The 16,677-nt window shown below is 46.1% G+C and overlaps 1 protein-coding gene across 2 annotated transcripts in view; it reads left to right on the forward strand.

The window, feature by feature from the left end:
- LOC116986433 (integrin beta-1-like) overlaps positions 1-16,677 on the forward strand; it is a 136,216-nt gene that overhangs the window by 22,379 nt on the left and 97,160 nt on the right. For both annotated transcript variants that reach the window (XM_033041972.1, XM_033041979.1), the window contains exons 2-4: positions 734-803; positions 6,458-6,543; positions 14,688-14,895. In XM_033041972.1, the coding sequence (XP_032897863.1) occupies positions 734-803; positions 6,458-6,543; positions 14,688-14,895 (364 nt within the window). The remainder of the gene's footprint in view (positions 1-733; positions 804-6,457; positions 6,544-14,687; positions 14,896-16,677) is intronic.

The raw sequence follows: 16,677 nt of genomic DNA on the forward strand, positions 1-16,677 counted from the left end.
TTATGCTTTATCTGATGGGATAAATTACAGGCTTGATTTTTAAAGTCTCAAAATTTTGTAACATTCCTATCTATAAGATCAACGCTCATCCTCCTGCACTCCAAGGTGTAGAGTCTTAGCCTGCTCAACATCTCCCTATAGCTTAGGCCCCTCGAGTCCTGGCAATATCCTCGTAAATCTTCTCTGCACCATTTTCCAACTTGACGACATCTTTCCTATGACATGGTGACCAAAACTGAACACAATAATCTAAGGTAGACAAAAATGCTGGAGAAACTCAGCTGGTGAGGCAGCATCTATGGAGTGAAGGAAATAGGCAATGTTTCGGGTCGACTGAAGAAGGGTCTCGACCCGAAACGTTGTCAATTTCCTTCGCTCCATAGATGCTGCCTCACCCGCTGAGTTTCTCCAGCGTTTTTGTCTACCTTTGATTTTCCAGCATCTGCAGTTCCTTCTTAAACAATATTTTAATGTGTCTTATACAACTGCAACATTGATCAGTACGGGTGAAAATAACATACAATAGAGCCAAAAAGAAACGGTGTGAAAGCCTGAACATAGGCTATTTATTGAAAATTATACAATTTCTAAATTTGTAAACCAAGCTGATCTGGTATTTTAATCCAAAGATTATAATATTTGAAAGGCGGTATTAATTTATAAATGTAATTAATAAATGTAATTAATGTATAAATGTAATAAAGCAACTTTCAATATTATTTTTTTCTTTCAGATGGATTTGAAGCTTATCATAAATACAATGCTGATTTGTTTCCCGATGTGGCAGGGTCTTGTTCATTCAGGTAGTACTTTTAATTCCTGGCTATATAGTATAAGCAAAGCAGCTTTGTTTTAGCTTAGCATCTTGGCTATAATTTAAAAATCCGATACGATGAAACTTCCCCCGGAGGGAAATTGGTTTCAGTCAGTCACATAGAAACATAGAAACATAGAAAATAGGTGCATGAGTAGGCCATTCGGCCCTTCGAGCCTGCACCGCCATTCAATATGATCATGGCTGATCTTCCAACTCAGTATCCTGTACCTGCCTTCTCTCCATACCCCCTGATCCCTTTAGCCACAAGGGCCACATCTAACTCCCTCTTAAATATAGCCAATGAACTGGCTTCAACTACTTTCTGTGGCAGAGAATTCCACAGATTCACCACTCTCTGTAAGAAAAAAAAATTCTCATCTCGGTCCGAAAAGACTCTTTACTCTTTGACTTCTGTTTAATGAGCATTTCTCTATCCAATCAGTATGTTACCCCAACTCTAACTATGGTCTAACTTTATTGATCAGCCTTTTGTGCGTGAGAGTTTATCGAATTATTTCCTAAAATCTGAATACAGTACATTTACTAGTTCCTCCTTGTCCATTGCACCAGATACAAAAATCTTCAAACATATCTTCTTTTCAGAAATCCATATAGGCCCTGCTCAATTTTATTATTCTTTTTTAATGTGTTCTTAGTTTAGTTTAGGTTAGAGTTTAGAGATACAGCGTGGAAACAGGACCTTCGGCCCACCAAATGATGAACCCCGCACATTAACACTACCCTGCACACTTTTTACACGTACACCAAGCCAATTAACCTACAAACCTGCACGTCTTTGGAGAGTGGGAGGAAACTGAAGCTCTTGGAGAAATCCCATATAGGTCACGGGGAGAATGTACAGACTCCGCACAGACAGCACCCGTAGTCGGGATCGAACCCGGGTCTCTGGCGCTGTAAGCGCTATAAGGCGGCAACTCTACCTCTGCACCACCGTGTTTTACTGTAACAAACTTTGGTATACATTCCAGCATTTTCTTTGCAAATGACATCAGGCATTTATAGAGTCACTAGACTAAGTGGGACCCGTTGGATCCCATGTTCACACGGGAGGGTTGGTCCCCCAACGCAATATTCCACCTTTCCACCAATTCCAATATTGGTGGCCAGTGGGGGGGGGACTTTCTGGAATGCTCGTACGGGGGTTGTGGGCTGAAGGGACTGGTTTCCAGAGGGCTAGTATGGATATTGTGGGCCGAATGGTGGTGGTGGGTTGGCAGCTCAGTCACTCAGGCCTGGTGGGTTGGCAGCTCAGTCACTCAGGCCTGGTGGGCTGGCAGCTCAGTCACTCAGGCCTGGTGGACTGGCAGCTCAGAAACTGCTAGAAAGCCTTCCCAAAACAGGTGACAGACTGTAAGAGAGAAAGGGGAGAGGGTGGAGAATCAATTTTAGCCATTTTTCATCTATTTCTGCAGATCACAGCAATGAAGGAGAAATGTCTATCCTGGCCTGGATCTCACAGGGAGCCAATGAAGGGAGGGAGAAAAATACTGGGGTGTGGTTTAATACGTGCAGGGGGAATATGAACTGATGGGCCAAAGGGACCCCTCCTGGACTAGTACAGGCCTGATGGGCTGAAGGGACAATTTTGTTTGAGTGAAATCTCAGTGAAAGGCACTTTGTTTGGACTTTTCCTGGCCTGGCATGGGCCTTTTGGGCCAAAATGCTCTTCCAGGGTTACTACGGGCATTTTGGGCAAAAGGGACTGGTTTCTCGGCTAATAGGGGCCTTGTGGGCCGAAATTAGTGGTTTCAGGCAGGCCAAACAACTCATCTCATTTTCATTTTCATTTCATTTCATTTCCATTGCCATTTCAATTTCACGCACAGGGCAGGCCAAACAACTCATTTAATTTTCATTTCCATTGCCATTTTAGTTTCAAGCACAGGGCAGGCCAAACAACTCATCTCATTTTCATTTCATTTCATTTACATTGCCATTTCAGTTTCAAGCACAGGGCAGGCCAAACAACTCATCTCATTTTCATTTCATTTCATTTCCATTGCCATTTCAGTTTCAAGCACAGGGCAGGCCAAACAACTCATTTCATTTTCATTTCATTTCCATTGCCATTTTAGTTTCAAGCACAGGGCAGGCCAAACAACTCATTTTATTTTCATTAAGGGCTAACAACTCATTTATTGCAAGTACAGTGCAGACTTACAGCTCAGTAGACTCACAGTTCAGTTGACTCACAGCAGAATCACAGTTGTGGCCTCTCTCTCTAGATCTTCCAGAGTGACTGACTCACGTCCAGGCATTCGGGGTTTTATAGTCCTGCCCCCCTCCCCCCCCCGGAAGGGACGTTACCTTCATAACTTTTTTATTTTTCATCGATTGGAAAAATCATCAGGGCTGCCGCAGCGGAGGAGGACTGTGAGTAAGATGGCCAAAAATCACAGTGATACAGGGTAGTATTTTTTTCTAAAATCAATATACAGCGCAGACAGAATGCGGTCAAGATGAGACTTTTAATTATATAGATAGAGATGAGCAGCTCAGAAACAGACTCTTTAGCCCTTGGCGTTCATGCCAACCATTACAGATCATGTGTTGATCTGTAATAGTCCCCACTTGCCTGCTCTACGTTGTCCTGTGTGTACATTACTCCTGCTGCTGTGTGTACGGAGTTTGTACGTTCTCCACGTGACCACGTGGGTTTGCTCCGGGTGCTCCGGTTTCCTCCTACATTCCAAAGATGGGCAGGTTTGTAGGTTAGATGGACACAAAATGCTGGAGTAACTCAGCGGGACATGCAGCATCCCTGGATAGAAGGAATGGATGACGTTTCAGGTCGAGACCCTTTTTGGGCTGAATTATCACTAATTCTTCTTAGCCACGGGAAAATTACTTTTCCTTTTGTTTTTTTTTTCCTATTGTAAGATTACACTTCAGTGAAACGTATCATTTTTGTTTGAATCCTAACAGTAGTCTGTCCACGATCACATCCCTCAATATATTCTCTCAATTAACACAGGCAATTCTCCCCTCACACCTTTTATAGTTCCCTTTAATTCGGATTTCCCAATTTTTTCATCGAATCACGTCACTTTCAAACTCAATGTCAAATTATAGAATATTATGATCATTTTCTCCTTGAAACACCCTCGATGTCAAGAACATCAACCCTTTCTCTGTTTGAACTGTTTTGACTATTTCACTCCCTGTCCTTGTTCGAGACGTACCAGGGCCCCATCCCCGACCTCTACCTCCGTTACATTGACGACTGCTTTGGGGCCACCTCCTGCACCTACACACAACTGACTGACTTCATCCCCTTCACCACCAACTTCCATCCGGCACTCCAATACACCTGGATGATTTCCGACACTTCCCTACCATTCCTTGACCTCACCATCTCCATCGCAGGGGACAGACTCCTGACCGACATACATTACAAACCCACTGACTCACATGGCTATCTGGACTACACGTCTTCCCACCCTGCCCCCTGTAAAGACTCCATCCCCTACTCCCAATTCCTCCGCCTACGCCGCATCTGTTCCCAGGATGAGACATTCCACACCAGGGCATCGGAAATGTCCTCGTTCTTCAGGGAACGGGGATTCCCCTCCGCCACCATAGATGAGGCTCACACCAGGGTCTCATCCATACCCCGTAACACTGCTCTCTCTCCCCATCCCCGCACTCGCAACAAGGGCAGAGTCCCTCTGGTCCTCACCTTTCACCCCACTAGCCGCCAAATACAACACATAATCCTCCGCCATTGCCGCCACCTCCAACGTGACCCCACCACTCGCCACATCTTCCCATCTCCCCCCATGTCTGCCTTCCTCAAAGACCGCTCCCTCCGCAACTCCCTCGTCAATTCTTCCCTTCCCTCCCGCACCACCCCCTCCCCGGGCACTTTCCGTTGCAACCGCAAGAAATGCAACACCTGTCCCTTCACCTCCCCCCTCGACTCCATTCAAAGACCCAAGCAGTCGTTCCAGGTGCGACAAAGGTTCACCTGTATCTCCTCCAACCTCATCTACTGCATCCGCTGCTCTAGATGTCAGCTGATTTACATCGGGGAGACCAAGCGTAGGTTGGGCGATCGTTTCGCCGAACACCTCCGCTCAGTCCGCAAAAACCTACCTGAACTCCCGGTGGCTCAGCACTTCAACTCCCCCTCCCATTCCCAATCCGACCTCTCTGTCCTGGGTCTCCTCCATTGCCAGAGTGAGCAACAGCGGAAATTGGAGGAACAGCACCTCATATTCCGTCTGGGGACCTTGCGTCCTTATGGCATTAACATTGAATTCTCCCAATTTTGCTAGCCCTTGCTGTCTCCTCCCCTTCCTTAACCCTCTAGCTGTCTCCTCCCACCCTCCCATCCGCCCGCCCTCGGGCTCCTCCCCCTCCTCCCCTTTTCCTTCTTTCTCCCACCCCCCATCAGTCTGAAGAAGGGTTTCGGCCCGAAACGTCACGTCGCCTATTTCCTTCGCTCCATAGATGCTGCTGCACCCGCTGAGTTTCCCCAGCAATTTTGTGTACCTTTGACTATTTCACTGTTCTTTTTACAATCCATGTTCTCGGGGTATCTAAATTTAAATGTTATTAGTTATTTATGTTATGACATCGGATGGAAGCTGCAAACCCAAATCTCGTTGAGCTTATGTGCAATGATAATAAAATATATTATTATTATTATTATTATTATTATTATTATTATTATTATTATTATTATTATTATTATTATTATTATTATTATTATTATTATTATTATTATTATTATTATTATTATTATTATTGCACAAAATGAGATCCAATACGACATGATACAATACGATAGAACTTTATTTATCCCAGGAGGGAAATTGATCTGCCAACAATCATAAAACACAACAAGATTAGATTAGATTAGATTTCCTTTATTGTCAGCAAGATACATGAAACATGAAATTAAAGTGACGAGTGGAAAGGATTGGGCAAGTGCAAAGATTGGACAGGGGAAGGATGGAGAAGGGACGGATGTTAGTCTACCCCATGACGGAAGGGGGAGGAGTTGTACAGTTTGATAGCCACAGGGAAGAAGGATCTCCTGTGGCGTTCTGTGCTGCATCTTGGTAGAACCAGTCTGTTGCTGAAGGTGCTCCTCAGGTTGACCAGTGTGTCATGGAGGGGGTGAGTTGTATTGTCCAGGATGCTCTGTAGTTTGAGGAGCATCCTCCCCTCCAAGACCACCTCCCATGAGTCCACCTCCCCCCCAGGATGGAGCCAGCCTTCCTGACGAGCTTGTTAATCATGTTGGCATCTGCAGCCTTCGCCCTGCTGCCGCAGCACACGGCAGCGAAGAAGATGGCTCTGGCTACCACCGATTGGTAGAACAACTGCAGCATCTTACTGCAGACGTTGAAGGAGCGGAGCCTTCTCAAAAAGTAGAGCCGGCTCTGTCCCTTCTTGTTCAGGGCCTCAGCGTTCCTGGACCAGTCCAGTTTACTGTCCAGGTAAACTCCGAGGTATTTGTACTCCTTGGTAAACTGCACATCCACACCATTGATGGAGACAGGGGAACATGGGGGAGGGGGGTTCCTCTCCTCCTAGAGGCCACTACTAACTCCTTTGCCGTTAGTGTAAAATATGCATTGCTGAGGTCTGAATTTTCCTTTCACGTTACAGATCCTAGTGAGTGTTTGGGAGCCAAAGCATCATCATGTGGAGAATGTATACGCATTGGAAAGGATTGCGGATGGTGCACAAAGGATGTAAGTTACTCGACCTATCCGATGAAAAATGAAGATAGTTCCATCTACTGCACCGTTGAAACTTCACCAGCACAGTCTGATTATATCAAAAGCTCGGGATTTGGCAAAAATAGGTGAATGGCTGGAGGAATTCAACAGGTCAGGCTGCATCTGGGGAGGAAAATGGACAGATCGCATTTGGGATAGAGACCCTTCATCTAGACTGAAAGAGGAGAGGGAAGTAGCGAGTGTAAAGGGGTAGGGGGAGGGCAGCGGTGAGAGCTAGCAAGTGATATTCATAAGATCACGTGATAGAAGAATTACCCCATTCGGCCCATTAAGTCTACTCCGCCATTCAATTATGGCTAGGGTAGGAAGATTGCAACCTTCATGTGGTCAACCCTGTTTCCACGAATGCAATCAACCTGGCGTGCACAAACAGAAGATCAAACAGAACAAGTTGTCCTACAACTTTAGGCTGTGCACGCCATACCCAAGAAGAAGAGAAATGATAACATCTATCTCTCCCTCCTAACCCCATTCTCCTGCCTTCTCCCCATAACCCCTGACACCCATACTAATCAAGAATCTATCTATCTCTGCCTTAAAAATATCCACTGACTTGGCCTCCACAGCCTTGTGTGGCAAATAATTCCACAGATTCGCCACCCTCTGACTAAATAAATTCCTCCTCATCTCCTTCCTAAAAGAACGTCCTTTAATTTTGAGGCTGTGACCAATCCCCTAATCCAGGCATCATTCTGGTCAACGTCACCTATCCTTTTTCTCCAGAGATGCTGCCTGACTTATTTATTCTAGCACTCTGTGTCTATCTTTGGTATAAACTAGCATCTGCTCTTTGTTTCTCCATCATTCTGCTCAACCTCCTCTGCATCTTTTCCAATGTCTCCATATCCTTCCTGATATGGTGACCAGACCGCACACAGTACTTTAAATGTGGCCTAACCAAAGTCCTGTAAAGTTGCATCATGGCTTTCTAACTCTTGCCTCCCTCAATGTCTCAACCTATATAAGCAAGCGTTCTATATGCCTTCTTTATCACCACTTGTGTTGCAACTTTCAAGGGAGCTGTGGACTTGGACCCCAAGATCCCTCTGTACATCAATGCTGTTAACGGTCATGCCATTACTTGTATATTTTCTCCTCACATTTGACCTCCCAAAGTGCAACACGGTCACACTTGCTCAGATCAAAGCCCATCTGCCATTAATTCACCCGTTTCTGTAGCTGATCTATACCTAGCTGTATATTCTGACAGCCTTCCTCACAGTCTGTGACCCCCAGTTTCTGTAATAAGCCACAGACCAACACACGAGAGGATAAGTGTCGGAAGGAACTGCAGATGCTGGTTTAAACTGATGACAGACACAAAATGCTGGAGTAACTCAGTAATGCCGGAGATGCTGGCAGCATCGCTGGAGAGAAGGAATGGGTGACATTTCGGGTCGAGACCCTTGTTCACGGGAGGATAACACCTTTTGACGAGATATATCAGAAGTGACAAAACGCTGTGTACTTAAGTCGGGGTTTATAGTAACACCTCAATACTATTATAACACTTCAGACTATTTTGAATTGTGGGGAGCTGTTTCCAGTAAACCAAATAGCAAGAGACAAGAGTCAATAGTGTTATATAAACAATATAATTATATTTTCCTGCCCAGCTTGTGAAATAATAAAAATATGAAAGTTGTGTAAGCTATGTGAATGATGCAATTCTCCCAGATATTTGATCAAATTGCATGGATATTTAATAACTGGCAATGTAAAACAAATATCCCGCATTGTTACAAGATATTCCCTCAAGGTCAGAAATGTTTCTCATTTCAGCATCTTGCATACAGGATGTAATACTCAACATCTAATGTCATAACCCAGCCTGTAACAATAGTACCCCCTTGTGATCTGAATTGGATATGGTACATTTTGCGTGTGCCCTTGCGTTGGTTCCCACATTCCTTACAAAGCACTCGGCAACTTGGTTAAAGACACAAAAGGCCACAATTGCTCTAGTTGCAGGTCACAAGTGGTCATGCAGATTAATGGACGTAACGTATTCTCAGCCCATGTCGATTCTGCAGAAATTTCCCCTTGTTAGGTCTTAATGCTTACATAGACACAAAGTGGTGGCCTAGTGGCACAACAGTAGGGTTGTTGCCTCACACCTCCAATGATCTGGGGTCAATTCTGACCTCTGTGGTGTCTGCGTAGTATTTGCACTTTGACCTTTGACTGCAAACATTTCCTCCTGGGGCTTTGTTTTCCACAGTGAAATATGGGCTGGAAGGTTAACCAGTCAGTGTATATTGCCAAACATGCAAGAGTAAGTGGTAGAATTAGGAGGGGTGGGAGTTAAAGGGAATGTATGGAGAACAAAATGGAGAACAAGCTATGGAGAACAAAATAGGAGTAATGTAATGTGGCTCAGTGGAGGACCCGGTGAACAAGCAGAACAAATTAAGCACTAATACCATCTTTCTACAAGCTGTCAGGAAACAGAGAAACATAGAAACATAGAAAATAGGTGCAGGAGTAGGCCATTCGGCCCTTCGAGCCAGCACTGCCATTCAATATGATCACGGCTGATCATCCCCAATCAGAACCCCGTTCCTGCTTTCTCCCCATATCCCTTGATTCCGTTAGCCCAAAGGGCTATATCTAAATCTCTCTTGAAAACATCCAGTGAATTGGCCTTCACTGCCTTCTGTGGCAGAGAATTCCACAGATTCACAACTCTCTGGGTGAAAAAGCTGATCACTCAGCTAATTTTGGCAGTGATTACCCAAGCGCTAAGGACCGAGTGTTCTGGCAGAAACGCCGTAGGAGCAGTGGGATGAATGGGGACAGAGACACCAATTCCACATCAATGCCATTTTATTTTACCCACATTCCCATCTACGTTGCCATATACAACCAATAATCTACGCACTCGGGAAATTTACAATGGACAATTGATCTACTGATGGGCCTGTCCCACTTTGGCGATTTTGTCAAGTTGCCGGCAGTCGCCTTGAAAACCGGCAACTGGACCAGCGACTGTCAGAGTGGAACACACACACAAACACATCGCTTCCTTCACCAGCCCGTGCAAAATTCACACGGTGCAAAGCCAAGGTGATAAAGACACACACCGCGATGAACAGGAAGGTTGGCGCTGTAATTAAGACGGTGAAAGCACAGTGTATGGTAAGTCCTTTAAAAGAGGGGGGGAAGAGGGGGGAGAAGGGGGAAGAAGGAGTGGAGACAACTTTTAAGAAGCCAGAGATACACGGCTGTGAAGCTCGGCGGACATTTAACATTACCCGTTGGTTATCCTTGGTTCTGAAAACTACTGCTTACCTTTATTTTCCCCAATGAGCCAATGAAATTCACCGGTCAGCATCGGCTACAACCTACGAGAACCTCTGAGAACCTTCGACCTCCTGGCAACCCACTAGGACCACCTGGCGACCCACCTACGGCTCGACAATTCTCGCTACTCTCCATGGCGGCTTCATTCTAGTCGCCACTAATTTTTCAACGTTGAAAAATTTGCCGCGACCATAATGAGGCCGCGACTAGTTCCCAGAATGCGGGAACTCCTCACGACCATGAAGGCGACTCCCCGGCAACCACCCGCGAACATGTGGCGACCATGTGGCGACTGCATAGTCTCCTGCAGTCGCCTAAAAAAATCGCCTAAGTGGGACAGGCTCATAAGTCTCTTTCTGAATTGACATATATTTCTGAATAGGTCTGAAGATGTGAGTAACTCAACGGAACAGGCACCAGGGTACACAAAATTGCTGGAGGAACTCAGCGGGTGCAGCAGCATCTATGGAGCGAAGGAAATAGGCGACGTTTCGGGCCGAAACCCTTCTTCAGACTGATGGGGGGTGGGGAAAGAAAGAAGGAAAAAGGGGAAGAGGAGGAGCCCGAGGGTGGGCGGATGGGAGGGTGGGAGGAGACAGCTAGAGGGTGAAGGAAGGGGAGGGGACAGCACAGGCTAGCCAAATTGGGGGAATTCAATGTTGATGCCATAGGGGCGCAAGGACCCCAGACGGAATATGAGGTGCTGTTCCTCCAATTTCCGCTGTTGCTCACTCTGGCAATGGAGGAGACCCAGGACGGAGAGGTCGGATTGGGAATGGGAGGGGGAGTTGAAGTGCTGAGCCACCGGGAGGTCATGTAGGTTAAGGCGGACCGAGCGGAGGTGTTCGGCGAAACGGTCGCCCAACCTACGCTTGGTCTCACCGATGTAAATTAGCTGACATCTAGAGCAGCGGATGCAGTAGATGAGGTTGGAGGAGATACAGGTGAACCTTTGTCGCACCTGGAACGACTGCTTGGGACCTTGAATGGAGTCGAGGGGGGAGGTGAAGGGACAGGTGTTGCATTTCTTGCGGTTGCAACGGAAAGTGCCCGGGGAGGGGGTGGTGCGGGAGGGAAGGGAAGAATTGACGAGGGAGTTGCGGAGGGAGCGGTCTTTGCGGAAGGCAGACATGGGGGGAGATGGGAAGATGTGGCGAGTGGTGGGGTCACGTTGGAGGTGGCGGCATCTCTGCAGAGAAGGAATGGGTGATGTTTCGGGTTGAGATCCTCTTTAGACTGGGCTGAGAATGATCTCCAGACAAGGGATTGACATTTTCAATTTGAGATGAGGAGAGAATTTCTTCTCACAGAGGGCTAGGAGTACTTGGAATTACCCTACCCTAGAGAGCTGTGAATTCTGATTCATTAAACTTATTCAAGGATAAGATTTTCTTTTTGACTATGCAGCGATCAAAAGTTATAGGAATCAGGGAGGAGAGTGGAGTTCATATGGTCATAAGTGATAGGAACAGAGTTGGGCCATTCGGCCCATCAAGTTTACTCCGTCATTCAATCATGGCTGATCTATCTCTCGGGTGTAGACCCAAATGCTGAAGTAACTCAGCGGGTGAGGCAGCACCTATGGAGAAAAGGAATGGGAGACATTTCGGGTCGAGACCCTTCTTCAGACTCTTCCTCTCAACCCAATTTTCCAGCCTTCTCCCCATAACCCCTGACACCCATGCTAATCAAGAATCTATCTATATCTGTCTTAAAATATCCACTCCATGGCCTTCCGTGGCAATGAATTCCACAGATTCACCACCCTCTGACTAAAGAAATTACTCCTCATCTCCTTCCTAAAGGAATGTCCTTTAATTCTGAGGCTATGACCTCTAGTCAAGTCAAGTCAAGTCAAGTTTATTTGTCAGATACACATACAAGATGAGCAGTGAAATGAAAGTACGCACAGTCTCCGCGGAGCTAACACAACGGCGACTGGGCCAGGCCACGCCATCTTGTCCTAGACTCACCCACTTGTATAAACACCCTCTCCATCCAGTCTCTCCAAGCCTTTCACTATTCCACCAATTCACCACCCTTGAGGCCAAAGATCAGATGTGATAATTTTATTGAATGGTGAATCAGGGTCAAGATGCTCCAGTGTTTATTTCTTGTGTCATTGAGTACAGACGTAACTAGCCGACATAGCCTTGCTGACTTTTTTTCCCACTATGTTCTGAGTTAGCAGGGAGGTGCATCTTGATCACTATTCCTGTTATGTGATTCTCCATTGGCGCTTCCAGTGAAACGTCCAACGTAATGGATCGACTGGGCTTATGTTCTCTGGAATTTAGGTGAGAGGGGATCATATAGAAACATATCAAATTCTTACCGGATTGGACAGGCTAGATGCAGGAAAAATTTTCCCCATGTTGGGGTAGTCCAGAACCAAGGGTCACAGTTTAAGAATAAAGGGGAGGCCATTCAGAACTGAGATGAGGAAAATCTTTTTTTCCCAGAGAGTTGTGAATCTGTGAAATTCTCTGCCACAGAAGGCAGTGGAGGCCGATTCACTGGATGCTTTCAAGAGAGAATTAGATTTAGCTCTTAGGGCTAACGGAATCAAGGGATATGGGGGAAAAAGCAGGAACGGGGTACCAATTTTGGATGATCTGCCATGATCATATTGAATGGCGGTTCTGACTCGAAGGGCCGAATGGCCTAATCCTGCACCTATTTTCTATGTTTCTATGTCACACTCAAATACACCTGGACCATTTCCGACACTTCCCTACCATTCCTTGACCTCACTATCTCCATTGCAGGTGATAGACTTCTGACCGACATCCACTATAAACCCACTGACTCCCATGGTTATCTGGACTACACTTCTTCCCACCCTGCTTCCTGTAAGGACTCCATCCCCTACTCCCAATTCCTCCGTCTACGCCGCATCTGCTCCACGGATGAGGCGTTCCACACCAGGACATCTGAAATGTCCTCATTATTCAGGGAACGGGGGTTCCCCTCCTCCACCATAGATGAGGCTCGCACCAGGGTCTCTTCCATACCCCGCAACACTGCTCTCTCTCCCCGTCCCCCCACTCGCAACAAGGGCAGAGTCCCCCTAGTCCTCACCTTTCACCCCACCAGCCGTCACATACAACAAGTAATCCTCCGTCAGTTTCGCCACCTCCAACGTGACCCCACCACTCGCCACATCTTCCCATCTCCCCCCATATCTGCCTTCCGCAAAGACCGCTCCCTCCATAACTCCCTTGTCAATTCTTCCCTTCCCTCTCGTACCACCCCCTCCCCGGGCACTTTCCCTTGCAACCACAAGAGATGTAACACTTGTCCCTTTACCTCCCCCCTCGACTCCGTTCAAGGACCCAAGCAGTCGTTCCAGGTGCGACAGAGGTTTACCTGCATCTCCTCCAACCTCATCTATTGCATCTGCTGCTCTAGATGTCAGCAGATCTATATCGGTGAGACCAAGCGGAGGTTGGGCGATCGTTTCGCCGAACACCTCCGCTCGGTCCGCAATAACCAAGCTGACCTCCCGGTGACTCAGCACTTCAACTCCCCCTCCCACTCCATCTCCGACCTCTCGGTCCTGGGTCTCCTCCATGGCCACAGCGAGCAACACCGGAAATTGGAGGAACAGCACCTCATATTGGGGAGTCTGCATCCTGGGGGCATGAACATCGAATTCTCCCAATTTTGTTAGTTCTTGCTGTCTCCTCCCCATCCTCAGTCCCCCTGCTGTCTTCTCCCATCCCCCCGCCTTCGGGCTCCTCCTCCTTTTTCCTTTCTTGTTCCCGCCCCCCCCCCCCCACCCCCCATCAGTCTGAAGAAGGGTTTCGGCCCGAAACGTTGCCTATTTCCTTCGCTCCATAGATGCTGCTGCACCCGCTGAGTTTCTCCAGCTTTTTTGTGTACCTTCTATGTTTCTATGTTGCTATGTTTCAAACAGCGAGTGGAGTGTTTTGTGTAGAAAGATGGTATTAGTGCTTCATTTGTTCTGTTTGTTCACCGAGCCCTCTACTGAGCCACTAGATGTTCAGCTGGATGGTCTTCTTATCTTTGGTGATGGGAAACAGCTGTAACAGAGTGTTTGGCACACATAAAATGTCAGTGCTCAGTTCAGATGATGTACGGAAAGATCAGGATAATGAGAATGTGTCTGTTTTATTCCCACTAAAATTAGTTCAGTTCAGTTTAGTTTATTGTCACGTGTACTGAGGTATAGGGAACCTCCAGCCAGCAGAAAGACAACACATGATTACAATCGAGCCATCCACAGTGTACAGATACATGATAAGGGAATAACGTTTAGTGCAAGGTAAAGCCAGCAAAGTCCAATCAAAGATAGTCTGAGGGCCCACGATCAGGTAGATAGTAGTTCAGGATTGCTCTCTGGTTGTGCTAGGATGGTTCAGTTGCCTGATAACAGCTGGGAAGAAACTGCCCCTGAATTTGGAGGTGTGTGTTTTTCCACCTCTCTACCTTTTGTCCGATGGGAGAGGGGAGAAGAGTGATTGGCCAGGGTGCGACTGGTCCTTGATTATGCTGCTGGCTTTGCCAAGGCAGCGTGAGGTATAAATGGAGTCAATGGAAGGGAGGTTGGTCTGTGTGATGGTCTGGGCTGTGTCCACAATTCACTGCAATTTCTTGCGGTCTTGGATGGAGTTGTTCCCAAACCAAGCTGCGATGCATCCCGATGGACACAAGAATCACAAACAGAAAAGACTCATTTTGTTCAGCTCCAAACAATAGGAAAACTTGACCGTGCATTATCACTATTCAATCAAACAAACCTAATCCAAGTGATCCCTTTTTATTGATAGGATTTCTTACAGCCAGGAGAATTGACATCAGCACGCTGTGATGATATAGAAGCTCTGAAAAGTAGAGGATGTACGATGGAAAATATTGAAAATCCCAAAGGTTCATTGAGACTGGATATCAATAAACTTCTGACTGCTCGTGTGATGATAGAGTCGGAAGACATCATACAAATAGCACCACAAAAGCTAACCCTAAACCTACGATCAGGTAATTCAACTGTAATATAACGTGCAAATCCAAATAGTATCTGGTGTCGATGAGTTATTCGTCATCATTATTGATTCATCATTATCTATTCTGCACCTTAAAATATACAAGAAATATGTACATTTTCGTTTGACGGCACTGGGCCTGAACTCGCTGGAGTTTGGAAGATTGAGGGGGGACCTCATTGAAACATGCAGAATAAGGAAAGGCTTGGATAAAGTGGATGTGGAGAGGATGTTTCCACTAGTGGGTGAGTCTACGACTAGAGGTCATAGCCTCAGAATTAAATGATGTTCTGTTAGGAGTGAGATGAGGAGAAATTCCCTTAGTCAGAGGGTGGTGTATCTGTGGAATTCTTTGCTACTGAAGACTGTGGAGGCAAAGTCAGTGAATATGTTTAAGGCAGAGACAGATAGATTCTTGACTAGTACGGATGTCAAGGGTCATGGGGAGAAGGCAGGAGAATGGGGTTAGGAGGGAGAGATTGATAAACCATGATTGAATGGTGGAGTAGACTTGATGGGCCGAATGGCCTAATTCTACTCCTGTCACTTATGACCTTATGATTTTTTAACAAAAGCTGACATGCACACTTATCATAATGAGTTGGAAGCAATGCTCTAAATCTATTATTCTCATTATGAAAGTTGATCTCTCGCGTTAAATGCCGTCATTTCAGTTTATCCAATGATCGTCAGATTTCCTTTTAAGTCCGTATCTATGAACTCCCTCAGATTTTCTTGCAGCCTGCTGCTGTAGTTCTGCTCGGGGTTGTGTCTAACCACCATATGTAAGTAAGCTGGCCTCACATAGACCTGGCAGTGTCATCACCAGAGGGCCTCATGGAGGTTGATCAGCAGGTTAATGCCCCATGATATCAGAGCTACAAACGATCAGTTTTAAAATTGCCATGTACATATGATTGCAATTGTGGTTTCACAGTACCTTAACATGAATCCCTATACAATTCCTAGTGTAGTGCAGCTGGGACATGTTGCCCTGTGTGGGCAAGTTGGGCCAAAGGGCCTGTTTCCATGCTGTATCACACTCTGATTCGTGTAGGAAGGAACTGCAGATGCTGGTTTAAACCAAAGATAGACACAAAATGCTGGAGTAACTCTGCGGGACAGGCAGCAACTCTGGAGAGAAGGAATGGGTGACATTTCGGGTCGAGACATCTGAGGAAGGGTCTCGACCCGAAACGTCGCCCATTCCTTCTCTCCAGAGATGCTGCCTGTCCCGCTGAGTTACTCCGGCTGTTTGTGTCTATCTTCACTCTATGATTTTATGATTCTATGAATTCCAATTCACAGCTTCATTATTGCTGCACAAGAACTATTGTAGATAAAAGCATTTTAAAAACGCCTGCATGTAATTTGATGACTTTGATGGTTTAAACTATGATTTCAGCTGTTCTTGTCTGGACATGATGTCTGTTATTGCTTAAGAATCAAAAGCCCCAGCTGGGGTCTGCCGTACAATTGAATCACAGCTGTGGCAGAAGATGAAAAAGTTTAATTTGTGAAGTGATTCTCCTTATCTCAACTCTTCCAGGTTATTCTTTCACAGACAGTACTCTTTCCCTCATTTAGTTTGCTCTTTATCCTTCAAATCTTTCAGTTTTCTTTAAGACATTGCTTTCCGATAGGGTTGACTTTAGCTTGTATTCTTTTCTGTCTCAACCAACACTTGTTATTGTCTCGACCCAAAGTGTCACCCATTCTTTCTCTCCAGAGATGCTGCCTGTCCCGCTGAGTTAAAGCCCTGTCCCACGGTACGAGT

The sequence above is a fragment of the Amblyraja radiata genome, chromosome 2 (genome assembly GCF_010909765.2).
Source record: "Amblyraja radiata isolate CabotCenter1 chromosome 2, sAmbRad1.1.pri, whole genome shotgun sequence".
Classification (NCBI taxonomy): Eukaryota; Metazoa; Chordata; class Chondrichthyes; order Rajiformes; family Rajidae; genus Amblyraja; species Amblyraja radiata.